Below are 14,810 nucleotides of genomic sequence, written 5' to 3' on the forward strand. Positions count from 1 at the left end.
CTTCAGTTCGTCTTGGTAACCCATGCTGGGTATCTGTCTGACTGTGGCTATAATTAATAAATAAAAGATATAATTACAGTAAGTGTGCCATTCTCCCTGGGCTTCACAGCCAGCTACAAAAGGAGCATGAAATTGCTGGTATTCAAATGTCTTCCTTACATATGCACAGTGTCTGCATGTGCCCCTGCTGTTACTGTCCTGCCACAGATGACTTTGAAACCAGACTCTGCCAAGACCTTATTAACCAGTAATGTGGCAGTGGAGGAAAGCACATTAACCACACAGTACACAGGTCTTTTCTCCATTTATAATCCTAAATGGAATATCACCATATGGGGAACCTCTGGCCTGGGCTGGGCTGGGCCCTGGGGTCCGGATGGTTCCTGGGAGATTGAGCTCACCTGAGGTAGCTACACGTCTTAATTCAGAGAGTGAACCATGCTTCTCCTCTCCCAAATTCATACCACAAATAACCTGTGCCCTAACTGGTGTTAGCAGTTCTATTTATATTGAGTTTGATTTTATTTAATTTTTATCACGCTCTTATTATGCAACTTTATTTAGTAACTTTTAATTTTGTGCTTTTTATTTTGTCCCCCCCCCCCCCGGTGAGCTTGCAGAAAAGACATTTCATTGCCAGCTGTTACTGCTGCACGCTGTACTGTTGTGCATTTGATAAATAAACTTTGGGTGATTGAATGAACCGCAATGAAACACTGCCACTGTTGAACCATTTCATTATTGAATAAGACCAGGAGCAAGCGCTGACCATTCAATACTCACTCTTAAGAAGTGGTCCAACTGAAAGACTCTTCCCCTTCCTCCGTGCTCTTTACCTATTCTAAAACCTAAGACCCGCCGTATCGTATCCCCCTGTTGCCCCAGCATGTGAATACTTGCACTTGTTTTCACTCAACTGTCCTAAAGGCGCCCTCTAGTGGCGGAAACTGCCATTGTCAGATTACGTGTAAAACAAGCCCCCCCCCCCGAATCTTTTTTCCCCAAAAGCTCCTCTTTTGAAATCACCATGGTGAATCTGCGACTGCAGGCTTCAGATAAATTCCCGTCACCCACACATTAATTTTTGCTTCGCTCTTTTTCTGTGTACATGTTTATGCTTTTAACAGCGCAATCTCACCATCAGGCCTGTCCACGATGGGAGAGCCCTGGAACATGCCGAGATATGCGGTCGAGATTGACTGAAGAGTCATCTTTAAGTCATCTTTAGCCATCTTTTATAACCATCCGCATTCCCTTCTCCTCTTGATTTGCCTTTTTATTCTTGCCCCATGTGGCACTCCATTCGATTTGCCCTTCAGACATCAAATTATTTAACTCTGAAGTGAAAAATAATAATGTAGTCTGAATTTAAATTGCTAGAAGGTTTAAATTGCTAGAAAAGTAAGATTAAAGAGAGAAAACTGTCTCTAACAATGAACAAGACAGGTCCATTTAACTAGCTTAAATGCGGCAAGCTCTATTTTATTGGTGCCTTGAGAGAACTCGCAGCTGTGGATCGGACTGACAGAATACTGACAGAATTTAATTAAATGAATAAATCACAGAGGTATTTGATATTAATTGTTACAAACTAATGATAGGACAGGTCATGAAGAAAAAGAGGAAAAAAAAGCCTGATGACAGAAGCATTTTGCATTTTGATAAAGAAGCCTAATAATGTCTTCAGGCAGCATCAATTCTCTGTATGCACGTTTTTATCTCCACCAAAGGGAAAATATTCAAAGCGCTTCAACTGCAGCTGGTTTACTCAGACCAAGCCTTCATGAGGTAGCCATGGAAACCTTTATAAGACCCCCTTTCTGTTATGGATCTGTACGTGTGCCGAAGAGATGAAGGAGTTCCTTGCTGGTTTAAGGAGGGTTCTGAGCAGTGATCCTGACATTCTATCACATCGCTCAATTCATAAAAAGTCTTTTTCCTCTCAATGAATGGAACTCGTGTGAAACGTACAAGGCTATACACAATACAGTAGAAACACACTCTCATTCCCCACCAAAGCACACCCCGCTTAGTTACAATCAATATGTAAAGGTGCTGAACTCTTTGGATCAGTATTATCTTTGGTCTTTTGTTTCGGTATGCAACGATAGCAGCCTCTCTTGGCTGAATGGGTTCATTGAACAGCACTATTCAATATCTGCATTGATTACTCATATCTATTCCTGAATGTTGTCAAGTCAGACACATCGCACCAAATGTAGTGTACTATGCCCCAAGTATTAAAGATGGCTTATCATGCACTGCAGCCTGAATGTCCCAGTTTAGGTTGTATTCTGGCATTAAATGTATATTTTGAGTTACAGAATCCAGGACAAACCTGGACGCAGCAGATCACAAAAAATTCACAAATTCGGAGGTTCACAGGCTAAACAACGGCTGTCCCATTATAAACCCAATGGATGATATCCTTGGATGAGTTAACTACTAACTACTCAATGGGCTGAATGGGCCACATCTCATTTCTTCTGTTTTTACGTTCTGTATGTACAGTAATTCACTTCAGATGTTTGCTCAGACTGCCATCTTGTATAAAATGTGTATAAATACAGGTACATGCAGAATAAATCTTTTCTTGGCCTTTTTTTTTATTAGGTATTTTAAGAAATAGAAAAAATAAACCTTTGTGATCTAAATCACTTCGGCTAACACATACTATTCAACTTATTGCACTTCAGGACAGGAAATCTTCTATTGCACATTATATGCAGAAACACAGCTTGAGTTCGACAGGCTGCTACTCTGTTGAGCTGGTGAGCTCCACTCTTTGATATCTGGCTGAAGAAATGCTTTCCTTGCCCCAGTCATAGCCGCACCAACCTCTGTTATACAACCTACAAAACACAACAACCCAAACCAAGATTAGAATTTGAGTCAATAAATAACGCAGCTAGGTTCATGTAATGCTTTCCTCATTGATCAAGAAAATGAATCATCTTGTGCTGTCATGTTTTCACAGGTGGAGAGTTCTTAAAAAAAACATTATGATGCCGTCAGTGAAGGATTACCATTAGAGGACACTAACCAACATCAATTTATAAATATGTCTGGAAATCTCCTTGAGCATTAAAAACTTCATGCCACCGTTGGGCTTAATTTTTTTTTTTAATATTCTAAGCAATTGGACTGCAAATGTCAGAGCATAAATACAAAGCAGAAAAGTGTGACTCAGCTGTTTCAGAACACTCAACTTAGCCTTTTATCGATTTTAAGTAGCTCTAAAGCAGGGGTATTTCATCCTGGTCCTGGAGGAGCAGGTCTGTTGATTTTTTAAAGTCTCTATAAAACCACAGTGCTTACAGAAACTGTTAAATCGGTCCAGTATGCCAGACTCCAGCTGGTCCAGCTCATGAAGAGCTGAGTTAGTATGAAAACCTGTAGACACACCAGCCCTCAAGGACCACGACTGGACAGCTCTGCTCTAAAAGGCAGCTTCCCTTTGCACTTGTTTGAGATGCTTTGAAATCATAAGAATAAAGGTTAGGAACCTGGTCTCCTGTTGCCTCATCCAGACATTTCCTTGTGTATAAATGTCCACACAGTTACAGACAAATACACACAAAGCTTTGGCACGCAGGTTTGTACAATTTGGTCCCATTTGTGAATAAAATGTTAGTCTCACGCAATTTGGAGTTAGTGGTTGTTGAAGGCTTGGGATTATTACATAAGGAGAGCATGAGGACTTGCAGATGTGTTGATCTGATACGCTGACCCGTCAGAGCCATTTATCCATTGATATGCTGTAAGCTCTGCAGTGCCCAATACTTTGCATGCATACATTTACTTGACTGGGAGACTCTCTGTAATATCATACTGGGCCGAAGAACCTCAACACAACAACAAAAATCAGCAGTTTCTGCAGTAAGGACTAAAACCCACAGCCTTTCAGTTTGCAATATCAAGCTGGACCCATTATTTTATAGTCCACATTGTTTATATGTACAATTCACTTATCCTGTCTTGTTACTTTTGTGTTACTTTTCAAATATTATGTACCTTTTTCCAGACAGCTCCTTATCTATCTCTTCCAGGGATTTCCCTTTTGTTTCAGGCAAGAGGAAGTAGATGAAGAGAACAGCAAGGACTCCAGTCAATCCGTAGAGCAGGAAGGTCCAGGACAGGCCTAGAGTATCTAGTCAAAGGAATAATACAGATGGTGGGCTCTGCACTCCATTCCAAAAGACCTTGTTAAATCTGAACTGAATTACGTCTTTTGCTGTTGGACAAAATGACTGATATTACTGAAACAACTCTGGACTCCTTTGTGGGGAAAAAAAGATAATGCAACAGCTTAAAGACAGTTATGCAACGAAATGGGTTGCTCATGCCAAGAAAGGCAAATTACACTTCCATAGTCCTAAATTACTTTTGTGCCTCTCAACTGACAGTATAGTCCTAGCAATGGCTGCAAGAAGGAAACTTTCTATTCTTAATGGCATTCATCAAGTACAAACCTAAGAACATTTCACAAGGCGGTTACTGCTAGCATGTACTTGTGTATGACTTGAAAAGCATCACACACGCTCCACACACAGACCCCTTCAGAGGCCACATTACCATGAATACGCCTGATAACTCACCAATCACGTTCAGGAAGGTAAAAGTAACAATTAAGTTGGCTGCCCAGTTGAAGCAATTAGTGAAGGCAAAGGCTCTTCCCCTCAGCGAGGCTGGAAATATTTCGCTGAGGACCAGCCAGGTCACTGTACATTCCAGCAAAACAAAAGCAAAGGCACAGTGTTTACATTGCGTCACACAGCATTACATCCTGGGGAAAAAAAGGACATTTGTATTTAGACCTTTGAAACAGAAAAAACTGAATTAAATGTTTCTCAGACAAAAGGAGCAAGCTGCCTTTTTTTGAATTAAAAAAAAAAGTAAAGCTTTAATTTCAGCTTTTAGTTGCTCCTAGTCATGGTATGACTAATATGAATAAAATATATAGATACTGTATGTGGTTCTAGTCCAATATTTTGGTTTTTGGTGATGACCTTGGATAAATCAATAGGATTATTCAGGCTCTGTCCTCCCACATCTCACAAGAGAAAAGAGAGTGTGATCCAGCTGCAATAAAAAGTCTGACCTGCTTGACAACTGCAAATTAAAAATCTCGTATTATACCTGAGAGCAACTTTTGACTCAGTAGAAAAAGAAAAAGCAGCCTCGAGCAAAAAGGAATTAATCATCAAGTGCTGGGCTTGTAACTTGTGTTTGGCGGATGGGTTGGAACATTGAACTGATCTTGGATTACGCTGCTCAGTGTGATCTTCCATACGCTGACCAACACTGCTTTCTCATGACTCATTTGGTGGCAACTGACCAGCATTAGGTAATGCAGAGGTCTACCGTGCTGTATGTCATAAATTAGATTCCAAACACGAATGGAAGCAGATTGTGTTTATTCCTTCAGGTGCATGACATTCTGCTTGTTTCTTTCATATCTGTGAAGGTCAGTTGCTCAGGTTGAAAAATTAAGTAATTAATCTGCAGCACTACTTGGATCTTGACTCAGCCAGGCTATATCCGACTTTATGCTTTTACATCCCAGGATGAAAACTACTGCTCTCACCCTGTGAACAGTTTTACATCATTCGAAACTAATTTGATCTCCTTCCCACCCCATCCCGATTTCTGAAAATCAGAAATCAACTGAGAAAACTCTGAATAAATGTCATATGTTCGTTTAATATAAAAACTTCCAACACCTCTTTTTGCTTCCAGATAGTTACCCCTCCCTTCACTTCAGAATACTTCACTACATACATTTGTCTGCCACTCAAGAATTTCACATTTCTCTTTTGCCACCTTAAGAAAAATGGACTGCTTGGGTGTAGCTAATTTTAAACTCTATTAGCAGAGCTTTTCAACTTTCAACAGCAATCAAAGTTTGATTTAGTCAAAGGCTTTAGAACCGTGGTGACATTCAATTATTCCTATTCCTACTTCCTTGTCATTCCTTACCAGCCTTACTCTCAGATCAGGATGTAGTTACTGCTTCTTATTTAGAAAACTCTTTAAGTACCATGAAGTGGTTCCAATTGAAAACAACAGTTTCACTGCTATTTGCTTTAGATTATACTACAGTATGGTGTTTTCAGAAATATTACTGTGCAGGAGGCAGCACAGTGGTGCAGTGGTTAGTATTGCTGTGTCATAGCACTGGGGCCCTGGGTTCAATTCCTGCGGTGCTATCTGTGTGGAGTTTGTATGTTCTTCTTGTGTTTGCATGGGTTTCCTCCCAGACTCAAAAGACATGATGGTAGGTTAATTGGCTTCTGGAAAAACTGGCCCAGGTGTGAATGTCTGTGTGTGTCCTGCGATGGACTGGCATCCCCACACTGCATCCTGCCTTGTGCCCATTACTTGCCAAGATAGGCTCCGGCTCCTACGTGACCTTGTACTGGATAAAATGGTTATAAAATAGATGGATTACTGTGCCATTATAATACTATTACTACTATTTAAACATGACAATAATCAACCAGTGATTAATAAAGTTACTTGACAGACCTGTTCAACTCCGAAAAAGACAGAAAGAAACATCAATGTTGATGGAAACTTACTTGGTCCAAATCCGACTGAATATGCACTTACAAATGCCATCATACTGAGCAAGCTGATCCAGTTCAGTATTCCATATCCCACAGGGCTGGTGGAAACCGATGTCTCTGGAGTCTTATCTGTTGAGAATGACTGAAAGGATGAATAGGTTTCCGAAACATCCAGTGATCCATAAGATTTCTCACTGCCTTTAGGTTTTTCCACGCTGCTGTTGCTCAGAATCAAAACCTGATACACAGAACTATTTGAGGGTGTAGGTTCAGTGGATTTCACAGTGATAAATATGCTGCTTTTAAGGTGATCACCATCACCGCTGCAGGTCTTATTGGCATGGATGGCGGTGTGCTGGCTCAAAAGTCCAATCACCGTCACGGATACTGACATCACAACACATCCACCAATCAGCAGTGCTCTTCGGCCCACCTTGTCGGCGCAGCTCATGGAGACTAGAGTCGCCACGACCTTCACAGCGCCCAGCCCCACCGAGGCCAGGACTGCAGAGGCGTCGCTTTGAAAACCCACAGAGTGGAAAATGGTGGAGGCGTAGAAGAGCACATTGGGCTGGCCAGTGAACTGCTGGAACAGCACCAGGCCCAGGCCGATGACGGTTCTGGTTCGCATGTTGTCTTTGGATTGAAAGAGGTTCAGGAAACTGTAGTACTGGTCAGAGACTCTGGCGGAACCGCCGTTTTCCATCTCTTCGGCTGAGGACAGCTGGATGAGGCCACTCTGGCTGGGGGCCTCCTGGGATACCTGAAGTGGCATTCCAGATCGGGATGGGAGGAAGAGAACAGCGAGGAACTGTACCAAGGATGGGACAGTGGCCAACCCAAACATATACTTCCACCCCTCTTTGACCTCGGAGAAGGCGTAGTTCATGGCGTAGGCTGCCAGAATGCCGACGGTGATGCCGGCTTCGTACAGAGTCACCAACAGCCCCCGCCGCCTGGGCCTGACCATCTCCGAGACAAAAATGCAGCAGGACATGGATGAGATCGACATGGCGAAGCCAACGGCGATGCGGCCGCCCACCAGCGCCGAGACGGACCTGCTGAGAGCCAGAAGGAGGCTACCGCCCAGGATGAGCAGGCTGCCGAGCAGGATGGAGTTCCTCCGGCCGTGCCGGTCTATCAGGATGCCGCCAACCAGGGAGGCCGAGAAGGCCCCCAGCAACAGGGCGCTCACGACTGCTTCCTGCTGGAAACAGCTCAGCTGGAATTCCGGCTGCAGCTGGAGGAGGGCTCCAGAGATGATGCCCAGCTCGTATCCAAAGACCAGGCCGCCCAGGACAGACACTGCTGAGGCCAGAACCAAGACGGAGCAACCTAACGGCGGGAACACGGCAAAATAATGGATGGAATTCTGAGGTCAACAGTAAGGAATTTCGAAAAGAGATTCGCTCTCCAAATCACTTATCTGAATTTAAATCAACATTTATTGCTCAGATAAGACTCAAGGTCTCCAACATGCATGCCTTTCATAGTTCAACATTTGCAGTCAAAGGCTTTATAACAGAAAGTAAAGACAACGCACGCCTACAGCCTAGGTTTATGAAGGCAGATCACCTATATTTTGAGGTCTTAATCAAGGACTGCTGTTGTTCATCCCCTCTCTAGGTTTGTACAGAGTATTTGGTAACAGTCAGTCCAGTTCTCGATCTCGGTTATATTTGTCACTGTGTTATATCACATGTGCAAGACTTGAAAGTTTATTAACACAACAGTCACGACTGATCCTGGCCTTGAAACACCTCTGCAGACTACCAGGCTCAAAAGCTGCACGACTTAAATGTTAAAATGGGACTCATGTTAGTAAAGTTTAGAAATATTTCATTATAGCACAGTATGATAGGATTCTCGGTTTAAAAAGAAATTTTCAATCACTAATAGATAAGTGCTATATATATACACAGGGACTATATATATTTATTCATATACATCATTTCCCCCTATAATCAGCATTGCTAAAACTGATTTCCAATGACAACTGCATGTTGCACAGCTTTCTATTTGAGAGTAAGACATAAGAACAAAAAACAACAACAAAAAAAAGAATAAGAGTGACTTACCCATCGTAACTGGCTTCAGAACTCTGTAACTTTAAAAACGGGCATTTCAAGCCGTGTCAGCTTTTGTCAGAGCCCGGTGTTATCCAAGAAACGATAAACCTATTGAGCAAAAAAAAACAAAAAAATATAGATTTAGCAAAAGGGCCCAAATAAGCTAGACTTTCTTTCTTTGTGCACAAAGAGGAATATTACTGTTCTCTTTTTCTAACCTCTTTTTAGAGGTTTTTAAAAATATCACAGCCTAAAGAATTCTAAGTGGAGAAGCAGTGATACTCTAGTTCAAATCACAGACAGGGCTGGGAGAGAAGCTAATGAGATTGTGAGGCTTTGTAGCTATGACAACTCACTTGTTGATGCTCATAATTTAATTAAACCCGACCACTTCAGAACAACTATCACTCAAAGGAAATGCGGCTAATGGTTTAGTTTTTAATTTTGTTTTTGAAGAGAATTATACAACAGTGTTTGCGCCCATCTCAGCCAAGGCCCTTGTTTTCCAGGGTTATTGAGTCTAGTTGCCATAGCACCTGACTCAGGCCAGGCATCACCGAGGAAGAGGAAGAACAACTGCTAATCCCTACAATGTACAGTATTATAGTTGTCTTTTGTTTTGACAGTCTGTTTTATTTCGTTTTGTGTAATACCACACATGCAAACACGGATATAAAGTTGCTATGTCAGAGAACATGCGCCATGTCGCACATTAATTTTACGGCGCAACTATGAACACACGTTTTCATGAATTAGAATCACTGAGCTTTTCAAAGCTTATACTTCACAGGTTTATTAAATTAAAATAAAAAATATTTTTTAAAATAACATTAAAAAACAATATTCTTATAAATAAAAACATTAATAAGAAGTCTTTTGTCCCCTCTGCAATAAAACTGCTCAATGAATGTCCCCCCACCACCTATTTATTTATCCATTTATTTATGTATCACATACTGTTGTGATGTTGATTTTACTGTTGATTTCACGTACTTTGTGTGATTTTATGTGACTTTTTTGTTTTACTTGTGCGTTTTGTATTTTTATGGGAGAAGCCAAAGACTAAATTCCACAGCAGGAGACAAAGTATCTATTTATATTCACAGAGATGATCTTGCTCAATGGTGCAACAGCAGCGTCCAATTCAAACCCAGGAACTTCCACTCCAGAGACTGGAGGCCCCAAGCTTTTTTTTTTATAACAAAAACAAATGAGTACTATCCAAACTATATATATTTTATAATGTATACAGGTGAGGGAAAATATTATAAGTAAACTTCAACATATTGAGGAGAAATCGTGCCGTTGCTTATTGCTGCTTTTAAACTGCTATACACGTACTGTACAGTATCTCCGATCAGAAAGCCCTTATTCCCGATTAGGCATCCCAACCTATTTCTGAAGAACAGTTTGTTAACATACAGTAAGTACAGCACTAGCTATCATTAACAGTTTTTAGGTCATTAGGTAATACATTGCTAACAGAATTAGAGTGCTTTTTTAGAACGCGATTACATTGAGACATCCATACACTGCTTTTTCTCTTCAACGAAAGGTAGCTTACTCCAGTTAGATTTTATTTTCCTGGATGTAACATTAAACAACTCAGTATATTGTTAACTACAATAAATTGAATGATACACAGTTACGTGTTTGTTTTCTTTTAAATGTATACTGTTAATGCACCTTTGTATGTTTGTTACTTATTTTCAACAACATATTTTCCTATATATTTGCTAAACAGAACTATTTTCTTGAACATTCAGGCCTACTGTAAATGACTTACATTCTTTGATGCCGGCTAGCAAACCCAAACGCAAAAAGAGCTTTTCAAAAGCATTTACATTTTCCATCAACTGTAAACAATTTCCTCAAAAACAGTCCATTAACCGAAGGTATTTCATGAGTTTGCATCAAGAGGACTCAAAACATTATCCACTGTTTTTCCTAAATATAAAAAACCCAAATGGTTTGCTATTTGTACAAGAGGATAAGAGGAACGTTGCAAAGCAAAAAAGCTGTTTGACCAATCACTGCTTAGAGGTAAATAGAATAAAAAATATTTCTTTCAGCCTGAAGAACAGTTCAACATATTTTTAAACAAAGATAAGTCTTGTTACATTTTGTTCTGACGCCAAAGGAGCAAAATTACACAAAACAATTCAAATAAACAATAGGCACAAACTAAACAATTTGCGCTCGTCCAGCAAAACTCTTTAACCGTTAAAGAGAAAGAGTTTACTGCTGTTAAAAGACATATCATTTAAAGCAGTTCTAACTCCACCTTGCTTCAAGTTTGATGATTATTGCAGTCATCACAGAATTTTGTTATTTTTGTGCTTTCAAAAGGTTTGTCTTCAGGACATGGAAATCAAAAGATGTTGCACCGCCAACAACGCAGCTTCCAACCGCAGTCCCCAGCTATCCGCTAATCCATCAAACTTCTTCAGGAAGTTGATGCTACGTGGCACAGACCCCGACAAACTTCTTCTCGGATTGCAAGATGCCAATGTGAATGTTGCCCGCAAGGGGCCGACATTTTGACTTCAAATTCAAAGGGATTGTGTGACTCCTAGCCTCCTTCAAACCGGGGTTTTGCAAGCATTCTTGTGTTGGCTGGAGACACCGCCACACATAACCTGTAATTGTGCAATGTAGCTGCATCTTCTCTAAGACAACCCAGATGTCCATTCCAGCAGTTTCATCTGAGATATATCGCATAACTGGTTAATAAACGTGACATCAATTGTTTATTATTGTTGTAGCAGCGTCTACAACAATTATGTTTTGCTCCGTGTTATTAATAATACAAAACTGCGCCGTAGTAACACATCTCATCAGAAGTAATAATGTCACCTATTTTTTTTTTATTCCTGAAAAGTGATACTTTAAGCCGCTGCCTAGACTTTATGCAGAAGACAGCGTGATCTGTTTGAACAGCAAGCCAGCACGCCCACTGTCGGAAACGGAAGTAGCGCGAATGCGCAAGCGTGCCTGGGTTCAAGGCAGATGGAGAAAGTAGTGGTTGTCACTCAGGGTTAGATCACAGCAAAAAGACAGGGTCGTGCTTTTTCCCTCCAGCAGCAACGCAACGGTGCCGAGAATGGCTCTTGAGAAAGCGAGCGGCGCGGCCCGGCCGTTTCTGGACGGAGTGGAGGTGGTGAAGCAGGGAGCCGAGGCGCGGCTGTACCGGGGGCAGTTCCTGGGCAGAGCGGCGATCGTGAAGGAGCGGTTCCCGAAGCGGTACCGACACCCGTCCCTGGACGAGAAGCTCACTCACCGCAGGACCGTCCAGGAGGTGCGGTCCATCCTGCGCTGCAGAAAGGCAGGTGCGAGCAGACGGAGGGGTGTAACACTGCCGTGAGGCAGACCCGTGTGCACTTGTACATGCGGGTCAGCCCAGGGCCTGTTGGGTTAATGAGAGTACTAACGAGCATTTATAAACACCTTTTTTTCTCACTGGATCATCCGGTCTACTTTCCACAAGCTGTTAACACCGTGATCCACAGTTTCTGGTGAAAATCCACGGACGTTTAGTAAAAGCATTAAAGAAATACCACATTTGAGCGGTCAGCTCCCCAATAGTTCCTGGTGACTATTACTGGTACTATAGGGGGTACCACAATTAGGCAAATTACGTTTTTTAACAAGTGCGATAACAGCCCCCAGAATTCACCCCCTCCAGAAGCATTGTAATCATGGAATCTAAAATAAGCTGTGCATAATTGTAAAAATATACTTTTCACGGATGTACAGAGGGTCACCAAAAGAGAAAGGTAAAAACGTGATGTGACAGGTAGCGTCACGTCTGTTCAACTGAAGTCATAACATGGGACTATCCTACTTTGGTTATGTTTTAAATATTGCAATTAATTTCTTAGCCATATGATACAATAGTAGCACCCATTCCTAATAATCCTGATCTAAATAATTAATTTCCGTAACACTATTTTATTCAGTTGTTTCAAACTCTTTGGATAATTCAATTTGTAAGGAACAGGATTCCACGTGTCCTTTTTAAAGCCTGTATTGCAGACATTCAGGTAATGAACTGGTGCATTTAGTTCAGTCTAGGCAAAACATTGATTTGGCCCCACTAATGTCTGCAAGTGCATTATACATTGAAATCTCTGTAAATACGTGCTTGCCGTTATAGATGAGCAAGTGATTTTGATAAACAGCTCTGATGTTGTGCTGTGGGTACACATTTCCAAAACGCCCTGTGGTCTGCAGTGTTTTTTCCAGGAACTATTGTTGTTTTTGCAGTAGTCTCTGAATTAAACATCTTCAGAATTACCACTTAAACGAGTATGAAGACCTTTGCTGTTGACTCCACTTCTGTTTTTGTGAAAAGCACCCACAGGAGCTTGTCTATCAAAGTACACAGCATGCGTTTCCATTATTAGAATGAAGGGAGATGTGAAGTATCCCATTACCCAGCTCAAATGTGTTGGAGACTTAAAGGTTTAGAGTCCAATTCATCTGATGCATTTCTCCCTTTTAAAATTCATCAACTTACTCGCACTCATGTGTAGTCCAGCAGAAAAACGGTTCGTTTTAAAGTAGCAAAACCAAATGGACATTTTTGAGCTATTGAGGTATTATTAGACAGCCTTTTAAGAAAAAACAACAACATTTAGTCCCATGAGTGGCTGGTTTCCTGGACTGGACGTATTTGCATCTGTTTTATTTTTCCTTTCATTCAGGCATCGCTACTCCGGTAGTTTATTTTGTCGACTACACCTCCCACTGCATCTTCCTTGAAGAGATTGTGGGCGCGGTCACAGTGCGGGACCATCTCAACTGCGCTCGGGCCTGCGGCAGAGACCCCGAGCATCTTCACGCTCTAGTGGAGAGGATGGGGCAGATTCTGGCCAAGATGCACGACGAGGATGTGGTCCATGGAGACCTGACCACCTCCAATATGCTTCTGAGGGGGGACGCCGACGGCGGCCACGCAGAGCTGGTGCTGATCGACTTTGGGCTGAGCTACATCTCGGCCCTGCCGGAGGACAAAGGGGTGGACCTGTACGTGTTAGAGAAGGCGTTTCTGAGCACCCACCCCAACACGGAAGAGCTCTTCGAGGCGCTGCTGGAAAGTTACGCCGCTTGCTCAAAGAAGTCGTCTCCCGTCATCAAAAAACTGGATGAAGTGAGACTCCGTGGTAGGAAAAGGTCGATGGTGGGCTGAGACGAGGGTCTCATGGGGCGCTTTTCCCAGGGGCATGAAGAGATCAGGATCAGCACTGGGGCTGTGGGACAGTTTGGGATCAGGAGACTTGATTTTGGTGACAATAAAAAAAAAACATTTTATGTACTCTTTGTGTTGCTTCGCTTTTTGGGTTGTTAGAAAAAAAACAGGCAGCTAGCTCTTTAATGGTTGTCGTTTTGCCCTCCTAAAGTTAAAAAAAAAGATTTCTTTGTAAAAATGGACTTTGGTAACACTGTAAGGAGAGGAGTAAGCCTTTTCTTTGAACCTTTAAAACTGGCAGTAGACTTAAAGTGCGGTTCACTCATTTTTGTTCTTTGGAGTGTCCTGAAATTGTAGTGGCCTAACCCGATTTTTTTTCCTCACAGCATCAAGAAACGTAATGTTTTGATCCACTGCTTCCTGCTCACAGAACATGTTTTTAGAAGTTGCAGCCTGGTCAATCTCTCTGAGTTTCCAGTGTTAATACTATTAAGTCATCTTTATATTTTGATCTGGATGATGTCGACGAAGGGAATGTGGAGCAAAATGTAAAATATTTCCTGTTTCTTTTACTAGGAGAGAAGACAAAATGTATTTTTGTATTTGAAACCATTGTGTGCCTATTACTATTTTAAAATCTAGATATATAATACATTTTGTCATGTCACAGTTCGGACAGAAATACTATATTTCTATACTATTTTCCAATACTATATTTGATGATATGTTGTTCTCTGAAGCTTGCTTGGAAACTAGATGGGCACATCTTGTACAGAACTGCTGTTTTTCTCTGCAGCAGCTTACAGGTGCTTTTGTAATGACAAGGTCACGTTTAGACAGTAGATCTTCTCAGAGGTCGTATATTCAGAAATTACAGCAAGTGATGTCATGCAGAAATGGTCAAAAGGGTTGTGTCTAAGAACGCCGTATCCTTTGCAGAACGTAGCTACATCACCAGGTTCCCTGGCTCTTCACGTCTTT

General features: G+C 41.6%; 2 protein-coding genes across 2 annotated transcripts; one reads left to right on the plus strand and one right to left on the minus strand.

Annotated features, from left to right (window-relative positions):
- Positions 1-2,276: 2,276 nt before the first annotated feature.
- Positions 2,277-8,651, minus strand: slc2a10 (solute carrier family 2 member 10). The gene is made up of 5 exons (XM_088937247.1): positions 8,648-8,651; positions 6,582-7,904; positions 4,599-4,721; positions 4,015-4,150; positions 2,277-2,852 (listed from the first exon to the last, which is right to left on the minus strand). Exons 1-5 carry the CDS (start codon positions 8,649-8,651, stop codon positions 2,756-2,758), a joined length of 1,683 nt encoding a protein of 560 aa, XP_088793373.1. The 3' UTR covers positions 2,277-2,755.
- Positions 8,652-11,639: 2,988 nt separating this feature from the next.
- On the plus strand, positions 11,640-13,953 carry tp53rk (TP53 regulating kinase). The gene is made up of 2 exons (XM_088937442.1): positions 11,640-11,967; positions 13,345-13,953. Exons 1-2 carry the CDS (start codon positions 11,742-11,744, stop codon positions 13,827-13,829), a joined length of 711 nt encoding a protein of 236 aa, XP_088793568.1. The 5' UTR covers positions 11,640-11,741; the 3' UTR covers positions 13,830-13,953.
- Positions 13,954-14,810: the final 857 nt, after the last annotated feature.

Source organism: Atractosteus spatula, chromosome 19, assembly GCF_055471065.1.
Source record: "Atractosteus spatula isolate fAtrSpa1 chromosome 19, fAtrSpa1.hap1, whole genome shotgun sequence".
NCBI classification, from domain to species: domain Eukaryota; kingdom Metazoa; phylum Chordata; class Actinopteri; order Semionotiformes; family Lepisosteidae; genus Atractosteus; species Atractosteus spatula.

Excerpts from the sequence above, each read along its gene's own strand:
- slc2a10 (XM_088937247.1), bottom strand. Across the intron at positions 4,151-4,598 it reads TACCTTCCTGAACGTGATTG|ATACTCTAGGCCTGTCCTGG; the intron begins GTGAGTTATCAG and ends TCCTTTGACTAG. Across the intron at positions 2,853-4,014 it reads AAGGAGCTGTCTGGAAAAAG|GTTGTATAACAGAGGTTGGT; the intron begins GTACATAATATT and ends TGTGTTTTGTAG.
- tp53rk (XM_088937442.1), top strand. The coding sequence starts at position 11,742 with ATGGCTCTTGAGAAAGCGAGCGGCGCGGCCCGGCCGTTTCTGGACGGA. Across the intron at positions 11,968-13,344 it reads CCTGCGCTGCAGAAAGGCAG|GCATCGCTACTCCGGTAGTT; the intron begins GTGCGAGCAGAC and ends CCTTTCATTCAG.